The sequence below is a fragment of the Pinus tabuliformis genome, chromosome 1_2, assembly GCF_031772625.1.
Source record: "Pinus tabuliformis cultivar Carrire ecotype Pingquan chromosome 1_2, CPIR1, whole genome shotgun sequence".
In the NCBI taxonomy this organism is placed as follows: Eukaryota; Viridiplantae; Streptophyta; class Pinopsida; order Pinales; family Pinaceae; genus Pinus; species Pinus tabuliformis.
In genome coordinates, this window is record NC_142298.1 from 514,873,628 (window position 1) to 514,891,099 (window position 17,472).

At 41.5% G+C, this 17,472-nt stretch overlaps 1 protein-coding gene across 1 annotated transcript in view; it reads right to left on the minus strand.

The window, feature by feature from the left end:
• Positions 1-2,937, minus strand: part of LOC149206586 (protein DEFECTIVE IN MERISTEM SILENCING 3-like) — a 34,998-nt gene extending 32,061 nt beyond the window's left edge. The window contains exons 1-3 of the mRNA XM_089397737.1: positions 2,933-2,937; positions 2,644-2,835; positions 2,051-2,371 (exon numbers count right to left, since the gene is read on the minus strand). Of these exons, the coding sequence (XP_089253863.1) occupies positions 2,051-2,371; positions 2,644-2,835; positions 2,933-2,937 (518 nt within the window). The remainder of the gene's footprint in view (positions 1-2,050; positions 2,372-2,643; positions 2,836-2,932) is intronic.
• Positions 2,938-17,472: the final 14,535 nt, after the last annotated feature.

Below are 17,472 nucleotides of genomic sequence, written 5' to 3' on the forward strand. Positions count from 1 at the left end.
TTGATCAATGATGATAAATGTTATATATTGAATTTTCAATTTTGAAAGCTTGAACTTGAAACTTTAAGATTGAATTTGATGAATCATGATTCACGAGACTCAACATGTTGCAGTTGTAATATGTATTTTACTAACTTGTGGACATGGTTAATGAAGATTATAACTTCTAGATGATTGATGTGATATGGTTCAATGATCAATTTATGTTTTTTTATGTTTTTTTATATCTAATTCATCATTCTACATGTTTTTGTTGACATTTATGTATCAAAAATTAAAAAATATATATATTTTTAAAAAATCGCTCCGGGATTCGCTCCCAAACCGGGAGCTTCTGAAAATGGTCACTCCCACTCCCGTTTTCGCTCCCGCTCCCGCTCCCAAGTAACATTGGACATGCCCCATGTTAGCCCATCAAACAAACATATCCAATCAAACTTCTTTATCATTTCTATCACTTCATTCACCAATAAATCAATTCCACCTCCCACCATGTTATGTCGCAAATTCTTGTAGGATTGATCTTTTTTGTAAGCATTGTATAGAATCTACATCTCTCTTTCACTATGTTTCTGTGGGATTCGAGGACACAATGATGAATACGAGAGATGTGCTTTCATGATGGCTAGTGGGTACCACTTTCTATTGGATGAGTTGAAGATTAGAAATAACAAACTTTTCTACTAGTTTTTACACAATTGTCACCATTAAGCTACCCCAAATGTGACATAGCAAAAGAAAACATCCTCCCCCTGACCATGAATGAATTTTTAGTTATGTTTTATAGATGATGCTATGATAAACATATTTATGGAACACAACTTGCATTAGCTATTCCATTCAATTAATACCCTTTAAAATTCAGCCCTTAACACCAATGTCCCCTCACACCACCAACCCATGAAACCAAAACCACTTAGGTGTCATTCCAAAATGGAATGCTTAAAGATATCTAGGACAGTACAGGAACAGCAAAACATTCCCAAGGAAGTTAGGAATGTCCCCAGGTCTCAGGGAATGTCCTTAAGAATGAGGAAATTCCCTGCCATAGTCATGCCTCCTAGCAATCTATCCTGACTGCAATATAGGTTTCCAAAAACGTAGATTACAACTCACAGTTTTAGGTTACAACTTCATTTCCATCCACTATTTCATTGCAGGTAAGAGGTCTGCACTCCATGCAAAAGCAGGTTTCAAGATCTTCATTGTCGTAATTGGGGGTTGGGAAGCTTTACCTCTTGCAATAATTATGTTATTAAAAAGTTACTGCTCTCACAACAAAGAAATGCAAGGACCTCCCTATTTGCAAATAGGGTTATATCTCAAGCAACAATTATGTGACAAGGTCTGTCTTCATTTTCCCCAAAATTGGTTGTAGTTAAGCGGCCTTAATTCCACACAACAGTAGGTTACAAGATCTTCATTATTCTTAACTAGGCATTGGAGATTATGTGAGATCACAACAATTATGTGAGACTACAAACCTGCACTTCACAAAAGAGAAAGGAAACGAATTAACTATCCATAGTGAGTTCAAGGATATCTCTCCTGCAATAATTAGATGTGCTTGTGGAGTCCTTTCTCCTCGCAGTTAAGCATTGCATGGCCATCCCTACTCACAATCGGGGTTGTGAGATCACTCCTTCCCACAACATAGAAAACAATCTTCCATTATAAGCTCTTCCTTTTATTTACAGAAACTAAGATTCAAAACTTTCCAAAATTAAAGGAAAAATGAAGAGATTTATTCAATTTCATTGTTAATCTCTGATCTAGCGAAATACCTCCTCTGATCTAGTGGTTGAAATATTAAGATCCTAAACTAGTGGCCTCTATACCGAAAAAGTCATTTGTCAAGCCTACGGAAGAGAATCAAACATCTTAAAGTCAAGCCACTGCCATGTTGTGTACTAAAGAAGATGATGCAAAATAAGTACTTATATGAAAAATATTTTCTAGCCAACAACATTCAAAAATTAGCTCTTATGAAATGACACAAAAAACCAATAGGATTTCATCTAGACCATTGAGTATCTGTATCAGCAGTTACCTATTTCCACATTCAATAACACCTTTTCTCCTCAGCATGCCTCCATCCAATGAGATAGCCCCGTCTCTTATATAAGATATGGCTTGATTCATGTGCTTTCTTGTTTTGTAGACTTGCAGATATGAGAACAGATTAAAAAATAATGTTCCTCTCAATTCAATCCCTGACGAAGTTGAAGGGTATAGATCCTCGTGATCCAACTTTATCATATTTACAGCATATCCCATATATCCTTCAGGGAGGATTCCATCTGATGATTTTGGATCCTCCATAATCAGTTTCTTTTGTGGATCACCAACATTGAATCCCCCCTCATAAGACCTGCATTCAACCATCAGCCAATCATATTTGCATGTGCATAATGTCGAGTGTACTCGGAATATTGTGGCAGATTGTATACAAAGTTTACTCAATAAAAATCAAAGGGAAATTCTCCATAATGTATTTTATATGGAAATGTTACTATCATGAATGTATAACCTGCCCATTTAGCATTATTTTCAATGCAATAATTCTCCCTTTATTCCCAACATTCTGTCTTTTCATTTCAATTTGAGTGTATTTTGATAATCAATACGTGAATCTTCCTTTACCTTAAGTCCTCAAGGCAAATCACACGGAACCTTCCATTAATTTTTGCTTTTTGGGCACTTGCTAGCCCATGAAGACCTCTTTCTGTCCTTATGCTACCACAGCAATCATACAGTTCAAGTGCTTCAACCCCTCCACGAGACTTGCAGACAATTGCGAGCATATTCTCCTTTCCCACATACTCAGATAGTGCCCTGCAAAATGAAAGTGTACACAATAAAAACTAGAAAATGTTACAACCATCTGCTTTCCTATAAGATAGGAATATCATTAAAAATCTTACCGACTGACGGCATAATCCTCTACTTTCCCTAACAAGGCAACAACTCCAACCACTTCCTGTATGATAGGGAGTTTTCTTGATTGAACATCCACCCTACTTAAGTGAAGCCAGAGGGAAGCTGCAGTTATTCCCTGTCTTTTGATTTCTTCTAAAGTATCTTCAACACTGTGTGAATATGGATTTGAATTTGCCTTCCCATCACTTTTTGAAGAAAAGGTACATTTGTTGAGCTCTCCTATATCACATAACCCAGATGCATATTGATATAGCTACAATACTCAGCAAAATAGTGAATTTTAGGAAGAAATGAAGCAATAAAGGAAGCTTTTAAGATGTTAGGATAAAAACATTGCAGAACTGTTCTCACTAGACTAGTAAACTGAGAAAAGTTAAAGAGAACCTACTTTCCAAGTCACTCAGAGAACTATTCACTTCACTTAAAATGGTTTCTAATTTCCTCAGTTCATCCTCACACTTTTTAACTTTGGTCCCAATTTGCTTCAAATCATTCTCCCATTTCTGCATCAAAAACATAAAAATCAGGTGTTATTTCCACTGAGTTTTACTTGTGAGGGGCAACTCGAAACCTTTCCTAACTTAGGCCACCACTCAAACTAAACTCCTCTAAAATGAATAAATAAAAGCTTTGTTGAACATCAAGTAATTACTCCATTAGTCAAATAATTCCCTCCAAACCAGCCTATAACAGTGATTGATGAAGATAAAGTCATTTAATTAATGATATTTTTTGGGCTGTTTGACCTGCATTGATCGCAGGCCTGTTTGACCACAGGGTCGACTTCAGGTTGACCAAGTTTGACCACTGATTTCAGGACTGTTTTGGGCTGACTTTGACCACTTATGAAGGCCGAGTTTGACTGCCTTTGACCGAGCTTCAAAGAGGATGTTTTGCTGCTGCATTTACCATCTTTGACTTTCTGGTTCGGGCAAAATTGGACTGTTGTTGACTGCAGATTTGACAGGGCTGTTTTGAATGTGATTTGGCAAGTCAATTTTGACTTTTGTACTCTCTCTCTGCTGAACATTTGATATAATAATAAGAATAATTGATCAAAGGGTTTTCCCCATCTTGGGGTTTTTCCCTGGCATTCGGAAAATCTGGTGTCCTCTTGTCTTGGCTTGTCTTCTGCACTTTATTATTCATGTTCTATCTACAGTTACTATCAATCTGATTTATGGTTAATGTGATTGCTATTGGAAACTAAATTGGAAATTGTCATTGGGTTGCTAAAAGGATATTGAAGTAATTGTGCTAAGCATAGAACATACCATTGTTAACTAAAATCAACATGGTATTAGCGCCCAAGTGAAGACAAAAACCCAGCATGAGAGAGAAAAGCAATCACCAAGAGAGATTTATTGGACAAGTTTCAATGGCTTCTACATCTTACTTCAAGGCTGAGGACAAGCTCAATGACAAATCTGACTATCATGCACGGAAGATGACTTTGGACTTGACTTTGGAGGAGCATGAAGTATTGGACTATGTGCAGGGAAAAGTGTTGGGGCCTCCTTCAAATGCACTTGCTGCTGCTAAGACGAAGTATAGAAAAGGTGAGGTCAAAGCAAAGAAAACATTGATCGACTCTATTCAAAAGCATTTGGTTGCCTATATTTCTCATTTGGGAACTTCTAATGAGATATATGATAAGCTGGATGGGATGTTCAAAGTGAGCAATGCAAATCAAATCCTCTCTCTCAAAAACAAGTTGAAGGATATCAAGATGGATAAAGGGAAGTCTATTCAATCCTACTTCACGAGAATAACACAAATCAAGAATGACTTGCTATCTATTGCAGAAGTTATCTCTGACAGGGAGCTCTCGCTCATTGCTCTTAGAGGTCTTCCAAGACCATGGGATGTATTTGTCATTACCATTCTCAATAATGATTAGATACTTGGTTTCGATGAATTATTGGCTAGAAGCACTCAAGAGGAGACTAGGACAATGGAGAGAGACAAGCCTTCAAATGGAAATGAACCTACTACCTTCTCAGCTCTTGCAAAGAGGAAGAATAATGTTGGTCCAAGGAGACAGGGTCAAGGATTCAAGAAGGGATTCAAAGAAGGAACAAAAGGAAGGTGCTACAAATGCAACAGGTTCAGCCACTACGCTAGAGTGTCCTCACAACAACAATTCTCCAAGAAATGACAACAATAACAACAACCATAATTTCAAAGGCAATGGCAATGGCTTTTGCCCATGTGCTAATTATTTTTTTCTTGACTATCTTTTGCATTTTGTGGTACAATTTCTTGTTAAATGTGGCCATTTATGCTTTTCAGTGTTTCTTTGAATTGCTTTAACCTCTGGGGCATCATTTTAGGCCTGATCCAAGGTGGGGGCAAGGGAGTAGGGAGGCTAGCCCTATGTGGACCTAGGTGGGAGAAAAGATGAATGGGGGTATAGTGAGTGGAAAGGGAGTGATATGTGCGGATAAAGGAGCGAGACCACGCACCCAAAATTGGGGTTTTCCAAGTAGTACCACCGTACAACCAAATGGTCAATAAAGAAGATCCCACGGGACTAAGATGCAAGGGTAACAACCCAAAAGAGATCAAGGGGGCAGGAGAACAAACTAGGCCCGCTATTTCCGCCAAATCCCCCCATCAATCCATACATAGAAGTATCGATGATAAGTAAACCCAATACTCAGCTATCAAATGACAAGACATACCTTTAGATTCGGGAGGCCCACCTTCAAACATACGATCAATACAAGTGGGTGGGGGACCACATGGCTGTCTCAGGTGGCAAAGAAATGGCACAACGAGCTAGTAGGAGGCATCAAGGGGCTGTTGGCTGCCAGATGAGGCTCATCATGGAGAAAAAATTCTCCTGGGGATATCACCCACAAGGTGGTAGGTAACGGGACCCTTCCTCACTTTCCCTTTACTTACAAGGGCTACATTTTCCTCTTCCTCTTTCTCAACCTTCAATCCTCTGTTGTTGTTGCTACTATTACCTTCGACTAGATTGAACCTGATCTCCTCTTGCATGAACTCACTCCAAAGGCGTTCCCAATCTTGTAGCTAATCTCGTCTAGTGATCCCCTGAACAAAGGTCCTTCATTCTTTGGAAAACACATTTATAGCAACCCACACAAGTTCTTTGTCGTCAAGCTTCTCACCCACTATTGCTAACTCATCATAGACATCCTGAATTCTGGTGAGATAGGGAGTCACACCTTCACCCTTCTACATTTGTGTGGTCCTTAGCGTCTCCTTGAGAATAATTTTCCGATTCTTAGATGGATCCTGGTAGAGGTTCATAACGGCAACCCACATGTCCTTTGTTGTTTCTTTTTCCGCAATATGCAAGATGATATGATCTCGAACTCCATCAAAGACCATCCTCTTCATCTTGGCCATCTCTTTCTTGAAGGTATCCAGTTGTCATGGATCTGTTGGTTTTACCATGACATTTGTGACGAAATCCTTCAAGCCATGCTCATCTAATGGAAACTGCATTCTGGCTTTCCAGATGCCAAAATTTGAGGCTTCGTCAAGTCTATCCTAATCTCTAAAATCCGATGTGACCATCCCTGCGAAAACTCAGAAAAGCTGGAGAATAAATTGAAATCTCCTTTCTTTCATGTGGCCCTGCTTCTGCTACTCGAACTTCCTTAGGAAATGTGTAGATTTGCTATTACTTGCCTTTGAATGTCCTATGCGACACTCGCATTGTCTACTACCTCAACTAGGCAACTCCCTCTACCTTCTAGAAGTCCTCCTCCAGAAACTGGCACACATATTGCTGCTACTGAAGCTCGCACTGGCTGACTAGCAAAACCGCTATGACCTACTCCAACTGGAAATCTCAGATCTCCTCCTCAAAACTAGATCTAGAAACCATCTGAGAAATTCAGGAAATTTCTTTTTAGTGTGCTTCTTTCTTCCTGAACCTGCACAAATCTGCTACCAAAACCCTTGCTGCAAAACTTCTGCGCCCAAATCTGCTCAACGATCTAACTGATTTGCTAACTAGAATCCTCTATCTAGCAAATCTACTGCTTGCTAGAATTCTACTATGGGAAAATCAAGATTTTCCTGCACTCTACCTCCGGAAATCGATTTTTACCCAGCAATCCGCACTGTCTGGCTTCCCTACGCAGTGTTGATTTGGGGTAGCATCGGATGTGCTCTGTGAAAATTCTATCACTGCAGCAACTGATTTACTTTTCCTACTTATTTCATCATAAGTTATTCATGAAATTACTTCAACAAACATTAAAATAAATACTGTTGCAGATATCACATCGTAATACAGAAACAAAATATGCACACATTGACACAATTATTTTGGACTAATGTCCCTGGGAAAACCCAATGTGGGAAAACTAGTGCAGCAAGGGAGGATTTTATTATTCAGCAATTTTCTTGTACAACAGGGTGCCAAACTGGCTTACCCACAGATAGACAAACTTCCAGCACTTTCCTAAACCCAGCATAGGCCCTACTGACCTCTGCTACAACCTGAAACCCTCTGCATGAGTATACTGAGGCTCTGTGTAGCCTCTTTGGGCTTTTGCGTCACTCCTGCAGCCTCTACGTCGATGACACCGGGCCTTCTGGCTCTGCGCAGTCTCTGCTGCCTCTGCGTGGCTTCCTCTGGCTCTGCGTCTGCCTCTTCTGCGTTGATCTCCCGTCTCTCTGTTTCGTACTTGCTGCCTCCTGACTGCTCTCTAGACCACTGGTTCAATTTCTCAGCAAGCCCTGCTCTAGAAATTGAACTGACTGGTCTCCCTCAGTGTGTTCTCCAAGTGCCCCTCAAGCCTCCTCTTATACTTTTTCTGTTGACATCTCAACAGTAGAGATTAAGTCCCTAATCAACGACTAAGATTAGATCTGTCTTGATCCATGTCTTTTGGACCATTCTAACACAAATTCATATTAATACACATTAATATTTTATTTTCCCTAAGTTTAGACTTAGGGACTCCATTAAAAATATTAAATATTTTAATATCTCTTGATCTGTTTAGAATCTGCCCAAACCCTTTCTGGGTATTGGAGATCTCATGTGCGCCAACCTCTCCACCAAATTTCGTGGCTAGAGCACATCCGATGCTACCCCAAATCAGCACTCCCTCTTAGCAAGGACTATGCTCTAGCAATACTCCTCACTGAGTATTATTGTGATCATCCAACATCGGTACCTATGCTGATGCTAAGCATCCCCGCCCAACATCTTCTGCAATGTTGCATCCTGTACTGTTGCCCATGGTTCTGCCACTGCTGCATCTGTACGACAGCTCCCTTTGCATCCGTGCTGCTGCTGGTCCTTTCTCCCAGCACTGCATCCACTCTGCACCTTCCTCTACATATGTGCTGCTGTTGGTCCTTTCTCCCAACACTGCATCTGCACTGCAACTCCCTCTGCATCTGTGCTATTATTGTTCCTTTCTCCCAACACTGCAACTCCCTCTACATTCGTGCTGCTAACACACTACTTCTGAAAGAGGTTCTTTACAAAGATTCATATTAATACACATTAATATTTTATTTTCCCTAAGTTTAGACTTAGGGACTCCATTAAAAATATCAATTATTTTAGTATCTCCTGATTTGTTTAGAATCTGCCCAAACCCTTTCTGGGTATTGGAGATCTCATGTGCCCCAACCTCTCCACCAAATTTCGTGTCTAGAGCACATCTGATGCTACCCCAAATCAACATGCTCTAGCCATGAAAATTGGTGGAGAGGCTAAAGCACATGAGATCTCCAAGGCCCAAAAATGGTTTGGGCAGATTGTACCCGGTTTGGGAGATATTAAAATAATTAATATTTTTAATGAAGTTCCTAAGTCTAAACTTAGGAAAAATAAAATATTAATGGGTATTAATATAAAAGTAGGTTAGAAGGTTCCAAAAGTCATGGATCAAGCGAAATCTAATCTTAGCCATTGATTAGAGATGTAATCTCGGCCGTTGAATGACCAACATGAAAAGTATAAGAAGAGACTAGAGGGTCAGTTGGAGAACACACCAAAGTGATCGGTCATTCGATTTGCTAGAGCGAGATTGCTAAGCAAAGTCGAATCAGTGATCAACAGCGAGGGGCAGTGAGTACTGCGCAGAGAGGCAGAGATAGTGCCGAGAGACCAACGCAGAGGTAGAGAGCGAGAAGCAGTAGCCAAATCAGGCCACACAGAGCCTAGCAGAGACAGCGCAAAGGCCAGAGGGACTGCATCATCCACACAGAGGATAGCTGGAGTGACGTAGAGGGTCCCAGAGGCTGCGCAGTGCCTCAAAGGGCTGACGCAAAGGGGTTTGAGGTTGTCCCAGAGGCCAGAAGGGCCAACGCAGTGCTTCAGAGCTGTTGGAGAGGGTTTCGTGGGACAAGTTTTCTAAATACCTGTTTCCGAATAGAGAGGTATTACTACCGATTATTTTTCTCTGTCGGGTGAGCTAGTTTGGCACCCAGTTGTACTCAAGGAAATACTGCATAATAATAAACCCTCATAATAGCTGCAACAGTTTTCCCGCATTGGGTTTTTCCGGGGACATTTGTCCAAAAATAACGGTGTCACTTGTGTTTGTTTTCTTTCAGCTGTTGATCTGTAGATGTTGAGATTGTATTGTGTTTATTTCATTATTTATATGTTTTAAATAACTTATTCAGAATTAACAAGTAGAAGAAATAAACCAAAAGAATACAGGTTAAATTTCTAACGGATAGAATTAGAAATTTCAACATGGTATCAGATCGTGATTGCAGATCACAGGAGAGCTGAAGGCATCAGCTAAGCAGAACATTTGCAGTAGAATCAGTTGTCCCGAGTGACAGAAGTCGATCCTTGCAGAAAGCAACAGAGGAAGGGTTGACGCAAAGGGATTGCATCATCAGTTCGGGCCTGAGAGAGGCCAACGCAAAGGCTGAGGAGGGCAGAAAAGGCTCACGCAGAGCCAAATAGAGAACAGGAGGGTTGACGCAGTTGGTTGAGTGAGTTGTTTTGCCAGTGCCTGGATTGCGCAGAGTCAAGAGGCATAGTCCTTCAGTTGCTGGGACATAGGAAGCTATGGGCAAGTTGCGAGAGTGAAGCTGGTGGGGCACTGTGGGTAGAACAATACCTAACAGGGCAAAACCAAGGTAGAGGGAGTTGCTACCGAGGCGGATTTCTAGCCAAGGAATCGAGATCAGTCTTGCGGATGCACAAAAGATCGGAGAGGTGCAACTTAACGATTGGTAGGAGGATTTCCAAAAGGGAAATCGAGACTCAAAGGGAGTCTAGCAGAGAACTTTCAAGTAGGAAGTAGAGAGACTCATCTGGAGTCGAAAGGAGAACTTCCAGGCGGGAAGTCGAGAGACTCAGCAGGAGTCGAAAGAAGAACTTCTAGAGGGAAGTAGAGAGACTCGAAGGAGTCGACAGAAAGAGCAGAGAGATGACCATGAATGAGTTGAGGGATCAGGACAGGCTGGACGGGGCATTCAACTTTGTGGTCTGGAAGGCCAGGATCCTGTCCACTCTAGATAGACATCGCATCAAGGCCTTCGCCTTCAAAACAGTGGCAATCCCAGTTGACCCAGCTAAAAATGAAAAGTACGAGGAGGCAATGGCCAGGGCAAAGTGCATCATCCTTGATGGGGTCAAGGATCATGTGGTCCAACATATTGCCGAGGAGAACAAGGCAAATGAAATGTGGGAAGCCCTGAAGAAATTGTACCAACATACTTCCATGCAAAGGAAGATGTTACTTGAGAATCAGCTGCGGTCATACCATAGATAGACATTGCATCAAGGCCTTCGCGTTCAAAACAATGGCGATCTCAGTTGACCCAGCTGAAAATGAAAAGTACGAGGAGGCAATGCCCAGGGCGAAGTACATCATCCTTGATGGGGTCAAGGATCATGTGGTCCAACATATTGCCGAGGAGAACAAGGCAAATGAAATGTGGGAAGCCCTGAAGAAATTGTACCAACATACTTCCATGCAGAGGAAGATGTTACTTGAGAATCAGCTACGGTCATACCAGATGCAAAAGGGGAGCAGATAGATCACTTCCTTGGTCGGTTGAAGGAGATCCGGGACCAACTGACTTCCATAGGGGCCACGCAATCTCCGCGGAGTGGGAGACATTTGTCCAGAGCATACTGGGCAAGGCGGATCTTCCAGATTGGGAAGAATTGTGGGCAGCTCTTCGCCAAGAGGAGATCAAGCGATTGAGCAAGACAAGAAGTAGCAATAAAGGAGTTTGGATCAAGAAGGAAGAGGAAGAGGATGCAGCTCTAGCATCTGCGGGAAAGCAGGAGAAAAGGAAGAAAAAGGACCTCTCCAAGGTCAAGTGCTTCCACTGTGGGGAACTGGGTCATTATGCGAACCAGTGTCCGAGGAAGAAAAACAAGGGAGAGGCGTCTGACTCTAAGGCGGTCCTAGCAAAGACAGAGAAGGAAGTCGAGGAGGATGACGATTGTGCCATGAGTGCTCATGTACTTCTAGAGAAGAGGTGGGGAGACATCAAGCTGTAGTCAGGAAGACTACAAGCGATGAGGCGCAGGATCCTTGAGATACCCAACCTCTTGGATTATACCTTGCTACGAGAGCCCCGAAGAGAGAGAAGCAGGATTGGTGATGACAGTAAAGACAAATGTGGATGAAGCGACGGAGAGTGCTACAGTGCAGGAGTCCCCGGAAGCGTGAGGCTAGCAGGCTGCAACAGTGCGAGAGGCACAGAGAGTGTTGCAACGGTGCAGGATGGCATAGAGAGGTTTGCAACGGTGCGAGATGCAGGGAGTTGTTGCAGTAGCGCAGAGGTCAGTAAAGGGAGCACTTGTTAGCGGCAAAGAGAGCTTCAGCATCGGGAGTGTTTCTAGCCTAACAGGGATGTCAGAAGTTGGGTGGATCAGTTACTTAATTCTCAGTAACTGAGTTGTAGTTCAGTAGCAGTATGCAGTAGCACGATGCAGCATGATGAGAGGGGGATGCAGTGCAAATGCAGTGTTGGGAGGATGGACCAACATCAGCACAGATGCAGAGGGAGTTGTCATACGGATGCAGCAGTGGCAGTGGCAGGGCCATGGGCAGCAGTACAAGATGTAGCAGTGCACAGGATGTTGGGCGGTGAGGCCTAGCATCAGCACAGGTACTGGTGTCGTCTAATCAGAGTCCTCACTAAGAGGGAGTGTTGATTTGGGGTAACACCAGATGTGCTCTAGCCATGAAAATTGGTGGAGAGGCTAAAGCACATGAGATCTCCAAGAACCAGAAATGGTTTGGGCAGATTGTACCCGGTTTGGGAGATATTAAAATAATTAAGATTTTTAATGGAGTTCCTAAGTCTAAACTTAAGAAAAATAAAATATTAATGGGTATTAATATAAAACAGGGTTAGAAGGTTCCAAAAGTCATGGATCAAGCCAAATCTAATCTTAGTCATTGATTAGAGATGTAATCTCGGTCGTTGAAGGAACAACATGAAAAGTATAAGAAGAGGCTTGAGGGTCAGTTGGAGAACACACCAAAGTGATCAGTGATTCGATTTGCTAGAGCGAGGTTGCTAAGCAAAGTCGAATCAGTGATCAACAACGAGGGGAAGTGAGTACTGGGCAGAGAGGCAGAGATAGTGCCGAGAGACCAGCGCAGAGGCAAAGAGAAAAAAGCAGCAGCTAGATCAGGCCACGCAGAGCCAACAGAGACAGCGCAGAGGCTAGAGGTGTTTGAGGCCGTCGCAAAGGCCAGCACAGTGCTTCAGAGCTGTTGGAGAGGGTTCGTGGGACAGGTTTTCTAAAAACATGTTTCTGAATGGGGAGGTATTACTACCGGTTGTTTTTCTCTGTCGGGTGAACCAGTTTGGCACCCAGTTGTACTCAAAGAAATACTGCATAATAATAAACCCTCATAATAGCTGCAACGGTTTTCCCGCATTGGGTTTTTTCCGGAGACATTTGTCCAAAAATAACGGTGTCACTTGTGTGTTTGTTTTCTTTCAGCTATTGATCTGTAGATGTTGAGACTGTATTGTGTTTATTTCATTATCTATATGTTTTAAATAGCTTGTTAAGAATTAACAAGTAGAAGAAATAAACCAAACAAATACAAATTAAATTTCTAACGGGTAGACTTAGAAATTTCAACACTCAGATCTGGAGAAATTGTGCTTAGATCTCCCTCCGAAACTACAAAATCCTGCTCCTCTGGCTTTTGAGCATCTGATCTGATCTTCAATGCTCTGATACCATGTGAAAATTCCTTGATTGCAATTATTGGATATTAATCTCCTAACTATTAGTAGTTTAATTGTTTACGACCAGAGTTGCGGGGGAGCGCTCCCCCCCCGCTCGCTCCCGCTCCCAATCCGTGCTCCAAGCCAGAGCAGGTCGGGAGCGCGCTCCCGATAAAAAAAATTCCGCTCCCTACCAAAATTGGGAGCTATATCAGGAGCGTCGCTCCCGTCGCTCCAGGAGCGAAAATTACAGCTCGGGAGCGATCGGGAAGCGATTTCCGCTCCCTACCAAAATCAGGAGCGATATCGAGAGCGTCGCTCTCGTCGCTCCAGGAGCGAAAATTACAGCTCGGGAGCGATCAGTCCCGAGCTTTAAATTTTCGCTCCGGGAGCGAATCAGCCGACGACGAGAGTGATCCGGCGGAAGAGAAAGAAACAATTAAACAAAAACAACAACAAACAATTAAAAAAATAAAAATAAAAATCGTGGACGCCAAAAAAAAATTATGTTTTAAAAACACAATGGGGCCAAAAATATTTCATTATCACTTGAAAGAGAGCTAGAGCAAAGGAGCGAGGAGAAGCAAGGAGCAAGCGCCAAGGAACAAGGAGCGAGGAGAAGCAAGGAGCAAGCGCCGAGGAGCAAGGAGCAAGCGTGCAAAGAGGTAAGTAACTTAGTAATTTAGTTAGTTTAGTTAGTTTAATTTAGTTAGGTAGTAATTTAGTTAGTTTAATTTAGTTTATTTAGTTTATTAACTATATTTAGTAAAAAAATCATAAATCTAAATTAAATTAATTTGCAGATTCAAAAGCCTACAAATATCAAACATCATGGACCTTGCTATATTTCTTGGCATTTTCCTCTTTTTGGTCTCTTTTATGGTTATTATGGTGCTAGAGAGTAGGAAACGGAGGGGCCAAAATGAAGAGGGGGATGAAGAAGCTAGAGAAAGTGGATTTGATGAAAACCCTGGTGAGGAGGAGCTGGAGGAGGGTGAACATGACTCTCAAAAAACTAAACAAGACCAAACCCCAATGTGGAAATATGTTAACAGGTCTGAAGCAGGAAGAGGGGGTGGAACCACTAAATTTCATTGCCCCCATTGCAACAATGATTACACAGGTTCATACACCCATGCCAGAAAACACCTCTGCGGGAAAAGGCCATGGGATGGAGACAAACAAATAGGAATCAAAACTTGTCTAGCGGTGTTAGCAACGGATAGAGCCAAATACATAAGGGAAGAGGAGGAAGCCCAATACAAATCAAAAAAATCAAGGGGTTTCTTTGAACCAAGCTCACAATCACAAGCACAAAGAACTCCTTCAGCATCCTCCCAAGGCAGTGGATATGGAGGCACAGGGTCATCAGGTTTAAGGCGTAGAACCATATCAGATTTCCTTGATGAGAGGTGTAGGAATGATGTGGATTCAAAGGTTTACAGGTTTCTCTATGCATGTGGGATACCATTCAATGTTCTTCGCTCACCTTATTGGCACGAAATGGTTTCTGCCATAAATGATGCCCCTAAAGGATACAAGAGCCCTAGGTATGACAAGGCAAGAACCGTTGGACTTGATCATGAAAAAGCAAAAATATCACATTCTTTGAATAGAATGACAAGTTCTTGGACTGACCATGGGGTGTCCATTGTATCTGATGGATGGACAAATGTAAAAGGCAAGCCATTGATAAGTGTTCTTGCTGTGTCTGTTAGTGGTGCCATCTTTCTAACTGCACATGATTACTCAGACAAGTTCAAGACCGCCATCAACATTGCAGAAGCATTACTTGAAACAATTGACCGTATTGGGCCATACAATGTCATCCAAGTCATCACTGATAATGCTCCTAATTGTAAGGCAGCGGGAGCAATTATTGAGGATAAATACCCCAACATATTTTGGTCTGGATGTTTGGTTCAAACATTGAACCCTCTGATGCATGATGTTGTCAAGAACAAAAATGCACAATACAAGTGGATTGGTGATTTGTACAAGAAAGGCAAACAAATGATAAAATTTATTACAAATCATAGCAATACCCACGGCCTTTTCCGCAGTCACTCGAGATTGGAGTTGTTGAAGATTGCGAAGACCAGATTTGGTAGCTATTACCTCACCTTCAAGCGCCTTTTGAAGGTAAGAGAGTCATTGGCTAGCATGGTATCAAGTCCACATTGGCAGGTATTAAAGGAAAGGGCTACAAATGCAGCTGACAGGCAAGGTTTTGAACTGGTGGAGGAGGCCGCTCTTGATGGTCAGTTTTGGACAAGTGTGAGGCAAGTATTGGATTTCACCAAGCCCATTTATCACATGATTCGGTTTGCAGATACAGAGAAACTAGTGATTGGCGAGGTGTATGAGCAAATGGATACCATGTTGGGGCAAATAAAAGATATTGTTCATAACGGAGATCCCGACTTGTACAAACTGATTCACAATTGTGTGTGTGCACGGTGGAATAAACTTAATCTTCCACTACATTGCTTGGCGTATATCCTTACGCCAAAATACTACTCTACATCTTGGTTGGGCCAACCTGCACCAGGGGGTGGGATTAGGACCAAACCCCATTCAGATGCAGAGGTAACTAGTGGATATTTGCAAGCATTAGAAAAGTTGATACCTGACATGGAGGAATGTGTAGTTGTGCGCCTTGAAATAGGCAAATAATTCAGTGGCACTGGTTTGTTTGGTACCTTCGCAGCAATGGAAGACAGAGACAGATTTGATACTCTCACATGGTGGGAAACATATGGCGGCCATGGACATTTGCCAAAATTGGCAAAAAAAGTTCTATCACAGGTTGTGAATACTTCTTCTGCAAAGAGGTGTTGGAGCACCTACAGCTTCATACACAATGTGAAAAGAAACAGACTCAATGAAAATCGAGCAGAAAGCTTGGTTTATGTGCACTACAACTTGAGGTTGTTGAGTCATTACTGTGATCGGGCTTATGAGGATCCCACATATAAAATTTGGGACAATCACCCAGAGGATGACAATTTGGAGGATGGTATAGTGCATCTTGAAGAACTGGAAGAGGAACTTATAAGGGATGAAGATGAAGCAGCTGCAGCTGCAGCAGCCATGCCACCTCCACCTCCACCATCCAGTAGCAGTGCTCGAGGTCCGAGTCTTGTTCCTTTGCTGTCGCCACCTCCATCTACACCCTCACGTGGAGGGCATGTGCCTTCTAGTTCTGGTCGTCAGTCTGTGCGGGAGACTCCTAGAAGACCACCATGACCTGCTTATACTCCTGGAGACTCTCGTGGCAAGGGCCACATGTAGATTTATAGTTTACTTGTCTTTTCTAGTTTCTATTAGTTTTCATAACTGTTGAGTCTTGAGTCCTTGACTCTTGACTCTTTCATATCATAATGATATTTTTTGTAAACAATATATGACTGTGACAATGAAAATTTGAAGTTTGAAGTTGGCAATTATAACTCATTGGTAATGATTGTGAATTATGAATATGATGCTTCGTGAAAGACTAAAGTTGTTTCATTTCATTTCATTATTCATGTTTCATTTTATAACATTTCATTTCATGTTAACAGTTAGAAGTTAGGACTTAGAAATATCTAAGATATTATTTCTTGTAATGGTTAAACTTAGCTTACAAGTACAACTTTGGTGATCAATGATGATAAATGTTATATATTGAATTTTCAATTTTGAAAGCTTGAAGTTGAAACTTTAAGATTGAATTTGATGAATCATGATTCACGAGACTCAACATGTTGCAGTTGTAATATGTATTTTACTAACTTGTGGACATGGTTAATGAAGATTATAACTTCTAGATGATTGATGTGATATGGTTCAATGATCAATTTATGTTTTTTTATGTTTTTTATATCTAATTCATCATTCTACATGTTTTTGTTGACATATATGTATCAAAAATTAAAAAATATAAAAATATATATATTTTTAAAAAATCGCTCCGGGATTCGCTCCCAAACCGGAAGCTTCTGAAAATGTTCACTCCCGCTCTCGTTTTTGCTCCCGCTCTCGCTCCCAAGTAACATTGTTTACGACAATTAAAAAATAATTCACAATTGTAATCTTAACCATAAAATACGTTGCAGAAAATAAGATCTGGAACTAATGCACACACATAAAAAAATCGAAACAATAATTTTTGGACTAACGTCACCGGAAAAACCCTAAAGGGAAAACACATGCAGCAGATGAAGGTTTATTTTATTATGCAACAAAATAAAGGATTACAACTATTGACCTTCCTGGCTCAACTCCAAAATTTTTATCTCAACTGCAAAAATTATTTTTCCCTCTCCCCAACTCAATCTAGCCCTCACTGGGCAACTCGTACTCCCTGGAAAATTCGCT